The sequence below is a fragment of the Brachyhypopomus gauderio genome, unplaced genomic scaffold (assembly GCF_052324685.1).
Source record: "Brachyhypopomus gauderio isolate BG-103 unplaced genomic scaffold, BGAUD_0.2 sc252, whole genome shotgun sequence".
In the NCBI taxonomy this organism is placed as follows: domain Eukaryota; kingdom Metazoa; phylum Chordata; class Actinopteri; order Gymnotiformes; family Hypopomidae; genus Brachyhypopomus; species Brachyhypopomus gauderio.
Window position 1 is genome coordinate 120170 of NW_027507073.1, and position 8872 is coordinate 129041.

Here is an 8872-nt window from a genome sequence, read left to right on the forward strand (position 1 = left end):
GGACATCTATTCACATTTCATTTACACATACATTTTGATGCTTTATTTGTGCCTTTATTGAAATGAAAATGTATTTCCCGATTTGAATTATCAAGTTCATGTGATCATGCAAAGGTTGTATCAAAATTATAATTAAAATGCTATTCGCTTAATATGCTGTACATTTCGTGATAACGCGTTTGAAATGTAATTTTCAACCTCACCACCACGCTAAAAAGATGTCAATATTCAAACGTTAAAGGAGAAATAGCGCCACCCCTGTTTGCAATAATATTACGATACCAACAGCGCTCAAAATGTGTCAAAATGCATCTTGAAAATGCAATCCGAGCAGATTGCATTTTCATTTCCATGGTCTTCCACTATAGTCAAATTATAGTCAAATTAGATCCCATCAGCCTTCCAATCAGATTCCACAGTCCTTCACTTTATTCAGCCAATCGGGTTCCATAGCTTTCCACCTCAGACAGCCAATCAGGACAGGACTATAGCACACTAAGCAGTACAGACGAGATTTTTAAACATGGCAGCAGAAGAACTTATCAGATTAATCCGAAGGGTAGCAGACGAGGTGGACGAGAGTCCTCATGGTGAAGTTACATTTACACTTGATCAGTGTGAAAGCTTAATCGATCAAGTATCAGAATTCTCGGCTTTATCTGGCACTGATGTGACTGGTGTCATTGCCAAACTGAGAGCCGTTGCACAGCAACTGAGTGTGCCCATGGCGGTGGGAAGACCCGCTATAAACATTTCGGCGGATGCCATCGAAGGATATCTTCTTTTCGGAATGAAAATTAAAGATATTGCAACTGTGTATGGAGTGAGTCGGAGCACTATTGTTCGTCGTATGCTGGAGAATGGATTAAGGTAAATTATTTTTGTTGGTTTATTCATTCACCCGCTCACGCACGGCATTTTTGCGACCGTGGTTAAACCACCTGTGTTTCGACAAAAACATACTGGTCGCACGTAAGATATGAGTGCGCGACTACAACACACTTAGCGGTAAGAGTCACAGCACTTGATCTGAGAAAAGGTGCAGAATTAAAAATCACCAGTTGATAAGTCATTTCTAATAAATAGTTCAGACGTCCTACAAATATAAATTCATCATGCTTTGTAGCTATAAAATATGAAGTGGTTTTACTCTAGAATTTAAATATTTGACATTCAAATTTTGGATTGCATTTACTTTAAACCTGGACAGTGGAATCACTTCATAATTAATGTCTATATATGACAGAATTGAACTGATATGTTGGATTTATGCTTATTATAATGACTACTGTGGTGGAATTGATGGCACAGAAGTTGAGGTCTCGTATTAAACAGTATTTATTTGATAGCAAGAGAGTTACAAAATATAAAAGTATAAAAGTATGATGTGAGGCTTACGCTTCATGCAGTAACTCTGAACTGTCTCTCAGTCCAGATTCTTATAGTCAAAGTGTGTGTGTGTGTGTGGGTAGAAAAAACTAAGGATGCCTGCTTCCCAGGAGCAGTTATCAGTTTCCCTGGTATTCAACCTTGGGCGCACATGCTAGATATCTGCCAGTCGTCTGCGATCAGTCGGCGACGGCTCGGCGAGCGTCTTTCAGCAGTTCACACTACACGACTGAGCGAGTGACGAGTGATCGCCGATTTGCCTCCGACCACAGTTTTTGTCGGCGATCAGTCGGCGACTGAAAAACCAGCCTAAAATCGTGTAGTGTGAACCAGGCTTAAACGGATAAGCAATATTATCACTAACTCTGCTACTGCACAGAAGACTTCAGTCTTACAGATAAAACATCTTCAATATGGTCATAGTTCATTACTAAGCAGTGCTAGCAGTACTTTTCACAGACTGCGCTATAGTATCTGCATTGACATGATTACAATGAATTACACATGAATATAACAGAAGTGTCAATTCCAGGTTTAGAAAGTAAAAGTCCTCACCAGGATGTTGCTCAGGCTTCCTGGATTGTGTTGATTCCACTAATTTTACCTGGATTGCACTAATTAGAAAATCTAGAATGCTTGAGCAAAATCCTGGTGAGGACATTTACTTTCTGAACCTGGAATTGACACCTCTGGAATATAATCAATATTTATTTCACACTACTTATTTGAAATTTAACTTGAATCCAATTTCTTTCTTTTTGTATTCCAGAGTAGCAGCATTGTACTCTAACATAAGTAATGCAGAGCTGGATAATTTGGTTTTACAACTTCACCAGGCTCACCCACAGTCAGGATATCGCATGATGAGAGCCTTACTCCAAGCAAGAGGACATATGGTACAAAGTATGTTTGAAAAATGTTTACTGCCACATTTCATATCGCCTTTGTTACAGCAATATTAAATGTCATGTATTACACTAATCATTTGCATGGTTTTCCAAAGTTACTAGAGTGCGAGAGTCATTGAGAAGAGTGGATCCAGAGGGCACTGAACTTCGAGCCTTGGCCAACCGAACTCTTCATCGAAGATCATACTCAGTTCCTGCTCCAAATTGCATGTGGCACATTGATGGAAACCATAAACTAATCCGGTATTATTTGCTTTCTTACACCTACTTTTTTGCTTCACTCATTAGCAATTTTATCAGGTATAGTTACCATATGAGTGTGCTTATACCATATAAGTGATATCTGCCATGTCCAGACATTATTTGGGTGGTGGATGATTCCCAGCACATCAGTGACACTGACATGGTAGTGTGTGTGTACGTGTGAAACTCAGTTTCAGATGCTCAGATAAAAGTAAAAAATACTGTTATTAAAGTGGGGCAATCCAAAACACACAGGCAGTGAACTGACAGTAAGCAGAATCCAATAGTACAGCATCAAAATAGTCCAGGGTCAAAGAACAGGAGAGAATAGAAAACCAGGCATACAAACCAGAGGGACTAGGCAGAAACAAAATCCAAGATGATCCAGGTAAATAGGTGGGCTACACAGAAGAAAACACATGGTATACAGACAATCAAAGAAAGCTGTCAATAGTCTCAGTGGTAAGAGACATAATAGTGTGGTGCTGGTACATGTCACAGCAGTGTTACTGGGTTTTTACAGGGTGTTTTTAACTTCATCTGGTATCTAATTAAAATAAATATTTAAATCTTTGTCATTGCACTCAATATGCTGTTTCAACTTGTCATGTATTTTCCTCTTCTCAATATTTTTTGTCTTACATCAACTGGCGATTCGTGATTCATGGAGGGATCGATGGCTTTAGCCGTGTTATCGTGTATCTTGCTGTTGCAACCAACAACTATGCTACTACTGTACTGGATGCCTTCCTTGATGCTGTTAACCAGTATGGCATGCCGTCTCGTGTTCGTTCGGATAAAGGAGGAGAAAACATTGAAGTGGCACACTTTATGGTACAAAACCGTGGAGAAAACCGGAATTCTCACATTACTGGGAGAAGTGTTCACAATCAACGGTAACAAGATGTCTTTTTCCTTGTTTTACTTTGAAGGGGACAGTTTTATCCATTTTTGTATTCTGCATTATCCTACACTATTGTGTTGATTACCTTTTATACTGCAAGATTATTTCAATGTTCCAATTATACTATAATGTACAATCTTATTTTAATGCAAAATAATAGCTTGAAAATGTTGTAAAATGGAAACCATATCAAAGTACTGCTGTTTATTTTATTTTTTTTAGCATTGAGCGTCTTTGGCGAGATGTGTACACACAGGTTCTTGACTTGTTCTACACGCTCTTCCACAACTTGGAGGCAGAAGGGATGCTGAGTCCTGATGATGAGCTACATCTGTATGCTCTACACTGGATTTTCCTTCCCCAGTTACAGCATCATCTCAGTGTCTTTAAAGAAGCCTGGAACTTGCACAAACTAAGAACAGAGAACAATCGATCGCCATACCAACTTTGGCTACAATACAGAGATACTGCAGAGGATCCCGAGATAGTAAGTATACATGTTTAAAAAATGAAATAATGAGTGATGTGGGATGTTGTGCAATGAAGCAGGATAGTAAAACCATTTAAAGGAAATATGTGTATAATACTGAGGAAGAGTATGTAATCTGTTATTTTAGGTTAATGCTGAATATGGTATTGACTGGGATGGCCCACATGAGGTGGAAGATGTAGACTCCCTGGCAGTACCAGATGCCCAGTTACCTCGTGATCTCACTGCAGAGGAGATTGCAAGCCTGCCCAACCAACATGTATCCCTTACTGAAGCAGTAGACGTTATTTGTTGACAATAGAGCGTCTGGTCGATATATTTAGTGTAGCTTAAAAGGATTGATCTTGGCCAGAACATCTAGAATAATTAAGCAATAATAAATGCAGAAGTGTATTTTAATATTTTTATTTTTTTCAAAAAGCCAATTTGTATGAAGTACAGCTTTGCATCTGTCGTGGTAAGATTTCAGTATTTAACATTTGATTTGAAATAAAAGTCACAAGTACAAAATGAACCATGTATTTTGTTAATTCTTGTCTAACAAGTATGCATTTCATAGAACTAATTTCTTGAATACGTTTTAGTAGAATAAGCAATTTTCAGTTTTTCAAAAGCTTAATGGCTTAATTCACACTACCTGAATATCTAGGGTCTCCCTATGCTCAGATTAGACCAAAGCCAAACTTTGTGGATTTCACAGCAGCCTTCATGTTTTGTGTAAAAACAAGGAAAGTCTCACATTTCAGAGGAAGTTTAAGGGTCGTAAGGCAGGTTGAAGCCACTGGCAAAGACAGGTCAGGCATTACTTCAACATAGAGATGATCTGGGAGGACTGACCAACCAGTCCAAAACTGCACCAGCTCATGTAGTTCTGATGGAGAACCTGCAAGAGGTTTGTTAAATTCAAACGTTCAAATTCAAATTAAAAAAAGCAAGAGTGCTTAGCATCACTTCTATTAAGGAGAGGCCTGTTTGACAGACGAACCTTTCTGAATATATTCTCTCAAAAAGCCTGTGACTTGGCAAGATTGTTCCAAGTTGAGCTGGTCCTCCTCTTCATCACTGTCAGGTTCAGGCCAGATAACCCTTTTAAGTATCATCTAAGGGGCAGAAGTTATTGAATTAAGTCTAAACCAATCATGATTCCAAAAATGAAGTTTGCCTGCATTTCATCAAATATCAAGTTATGTGACTAATGTAAATCACCGAGTGTTGAATTCTGTTCCATTCATATGCATAAAACAAAAATATTTAAAAATAGGAGGATGTTGGGAATATTACCTCTGGGTCCAGCAATAGAGCAGAGGATCTGGGGAACAGCACCACTGTTAAATCTGGCCGTTCTTTGATCATTCGCAGCACCCCCGTGTCCTTCAGCCCCCTTAGAATTTGTGCAAGCTGCTTTTCACGTCTGCCAATAACCTGAAAATATTTATTAAAAATAGACTGAAGAGAAAATATGCAAAGACAACCATTGGTATGAGAATTACTTTGATACAGATGGAGTGTGCACCCACTGTCTGAGACAGCACATACACCACCATAAATAAAATGCAACGCCACAAAACAGCACCCTCCAACATACCCCATGGTGGAGGACAGCTTCTGCTAACCACCTTCTGTTCGAGTTGGTGACTGGAGGCAGATCCCAACTTAAGGCCAGGCTGTTTATTTAGGCTGTCTTTTTCCTGTGGGCTCAGCTCACTCTGGCTTTCCAGCTGTAAAATTATAATTTGTGAGACAAAACCGCCAACAGGCTTTTTCAATTTCTGTTTTAAGATAATGTAAATTCTTACTAGAGTCACAATATTGGCCACATCTATATCAGGGCAGTCTTTCAACTCCAAAATAGGAGCAGCATCTTTACTGCCACTTAGAAGGGGAAGGAGAGATGGGCTCAGCCCTGAGAAGAGTGGACCTCCATGAATAAATGTGTGGCCAATCATTCTTCCCACAACTCTAAACAGGTCACCATCTACAAGTGCTCTTGATGTTGAAGGAACCTTGTGATCATCTTCTCCATTGAATAGAAGTGTTTTTCCACAGTTATCTGGGGGTTAGAGGTTAGGAGACATTTTAAAACCTAGATAAAAAGTCACACTAATTCTTTGAATAGCAATGTTGATTAAGTGAATAATTAATTGCCTGAACATGACTGCCAAAAAACTGCAAAAAAAAATTGCAATAGCACAAATCACCCACAGTCTGAAACAATCAGTGGTTTACCAAAACAACCAATTGAATAGCGCTGTACATCGTGGACGTAATTCTGAACTTGAAATAATGTCTGCTAAATCCTTTTCAGGCAACATTTACCTTTTTTGAAAAACTGCACACATTCCATCTTATGGGAATTACATCTACTCACCAAGGTCAATGTCAAATCCAAAGTGCAGCTTGTCCATTAGTAGGGAGAAAAAATGTCGTGTTACTCCGTCCCCCATTGCAGCATCTCCTGTTTATGATTATAATGAGCAGAAAGCTATAAGAATCATTATTAGTCTATAGCAACAAAGTCAGTCAAATGTAATTACATAGACCATGTTACCTTTAAATCTTACACTGAAGGGACTTGTCCAATCAAGATTTTGTCGTTTATAGAAGGTAAGCATTTCTCGTTCACGATCCTGTTCACTGGCATGTACATCAAGTGTCACAACTACATCTGGCTTTTCCTCAGCATTCCTTAAAATGTGCCTTCGATACATCTTGGCAGCTGTGTCAAGATCAGGCTCCATCTTCCACTCTGTGGTGTTTGTGTGAAATATTAATAATACAATAAGTTAAATATCCACATCAAAAAGACAAAGGGCTTTTATATGATGTAAATAATGTTCAGAACAGTTCTGATTCATTAAAGAAAAAGTTTATCATTGGTTGGCCTCTTAAAATGCAAATGAACACATGTACAGCTCTGCGATATGATTAGGACTGAACCTTCAATGGCAAACTCTGCTGTTGAACAATGACTGGTTGAGGGACCATCAGACACTGATGCTGAAACCCTGTCCTGCCTTTCAGTGTTGCTCTCCGCCACTATTACTGATGTTCCTTCCTGCCCTGCATCATCATCATCCAACCTCTCTCTGTCTCTCTCATACAACCTAGTGTAATCAGCAATATGTTAAGGCTTGTGACATTTTGCAGTAGACATTATGTTCACTGGTGCTGCATTTTAATGCCCAAGTAATTACAAAACATCAGAGATGTGTATTCCTTTAACACCAATGCACCTCTGGGGGAAGGAATAAAAAAAACTAAAACAGACACCACTTAAAAATGACCAGCTTCTTTGCTTCTGATATTTAATATCCAATCACTGACCGCTTGTGTGAAGTGAACCATTCTGCCTTTGACCCGCCCAAGCAGTGAAACATGTAAACAGAGCACAGGGGAGCAGATGCAGGTTAGGTGTCATGATCAAGGGCTCTTCAGTCACATCCTGGCAGGTCGATTTGATACAGTGACCCTCCCGCTACCCTTCAGGCTATGCTTGCCCAATTTATAATTGCAAAAAATAGCTAAATTATTATTCATTTTGGAATTGGAGAAATGTTTCAATAATTTATAAAATAAAAACAAATTCAAACCAAAAACACAAACCTAGGTCAGTCATTTTTAAGTGGTCTCGATTTTTTTCTAGAAATAATTTTTGTAGCTAAATGAAGATACCTAAAGGGAAACAAAATACCTAATGTATAATTTTAGAATAAAAGTATTATTCTTGAGATATGTAAACCCTGCCACTTACTTCTCACAGACATCAACATGGCCTGGCATTTCTGACAGGCTGTATTTCTCATTGCAATACAAGCATTCAGTCAATGGGCCAGATGATATGGACTGATCATACCCAAGCTCAAGGCTCTGCAATATCATGTAAGCACACAAAAAATGCAAGCTTGAAAACAGAACTCTGCAAGACTCCAGTCCTCTAGCACAGGGGTTCAACAGACCAGATTTTAGCACATGTACCCTTCAAGTCATGCTTATCCAGCTATTTTCCACCATGGACATCAGCACACCAACAAGCCTGTATTGTCAGAAACTAGCAGAAAGATGTGCATGCAGAGTTTCATCTGCACTTCAACACATGTAACATTACAAGTTGTTTATATACCTGTACATCTATGTCCTTCTGTAGTGGTCGTATATATACAAGAGCTTGTCCAACCATGAGTGATTCACTCAAGAGATACTCAGGAGAATAACCATCATCTGGACATGGTATTTCCTCAAGCAGTTTACAGCGAGTGTATCCCTTGGATCGCAACAGCTGAAATCCACCACATTCCTTCAAGGCAGGGAAATTTAAAAGTATACGCTCTGAAAAATCCTGTGGACTGCAGCATTTGTCTGAAATGAAGGGACAATTTCAAAGTTCATTAGCAAACCTTCTCAATAAAAAAGGCAATTTAACCAGCTTGACCAGCTTAAGCTGTGTTTTGGAACCTGGTAGCTGGTTTGTAGCTGGTAGCTGGTTAAACCATTCAAAACCAGCTGTTAGCTGGTTCATAGGTGGTAGCTGGTTTATAGCTGGTTACACCATCTTAAACCATCTTGTTGCTGGTGGGTGGTTTTACTGTCCAAAACCAGCTTGTACCTGGTATTCTGTAAAATAACTAGTATTTTAAATTTACAATTAACCTTTGATAGCTTGTTGCAGAACTGTCAAGTGACCAGAATATTATACAATGTGCCTCAACCATGGTCGTGGATTTTCTGTCTGGAACATTTTGATGTTTTCCTAAATGACAATTAAATTAGGCATGCTGGAGGAGAGCAACACTAAAACAAGCAGGGAATGTTTAAACATGTGCACACCTGCCCTAACACCTATGCTTTACTGTTAATAGACCAGTTTGCAAAATAGGCAAGAAACAAAGACAATTTTAAAAGACAACTCAAAAATATTTATTTTTCTTAATTTACTGAGAA

The 8872-nt window shown here is 38.8% G+C and overlaps 1 protein-coding gene and 1 long non-coding RNA gene across 2 annotated transcripts; one reads left to right on the plus strand and one right to left on the minus strand.

Annotated features, from left to right (window-relative positions):
- The first annotated feature begins 3074 nt into the window (after positions 1-3074).
- LOC143504292 (uncharacterized) lies at positions 3075-4237 on the plus strand. Its single transcript, XR_013127523.1, has 3 exons — positions 3075-3436; positions 3667-3931; positions 4062-4237. It is a non-coding gene; the product is annotated as an uncharacterized LOC143504292 (long non-coding RNA).
- A 131-nt stretch (positions 4238-4368) lies between these two features.
- Positions 4369-8313, minus strand: LOC143504293 (uncharacterized). The gene is made up of 10 exons (XM_076995802.1): positions 8055-8313; positions 7686-7801; positions 6872-7038; positions 6483-6680; positions 6303-6389; positions 5731-5984; positions 5520-5652; positions 5216-5356; positions 4920-5034; positions 4369-4817 (listed from the first exon to the last, which is right to left on the minus strand). The coding sequence occupies exons 1-8, from the start codon at positions 8109-8111 to the stop codon at positions 5340-5342; spliced, it is 1029 nt and encodes a 342-aa protein (XP_076851917.1). The 5' UTR covers positions 8112-8313; the 3' UTR covers positions 4369-4817; positions 4920-5034; positions 5216-5339.
- Positions 8314-8872: the final 559 nt, after the last annotated feature.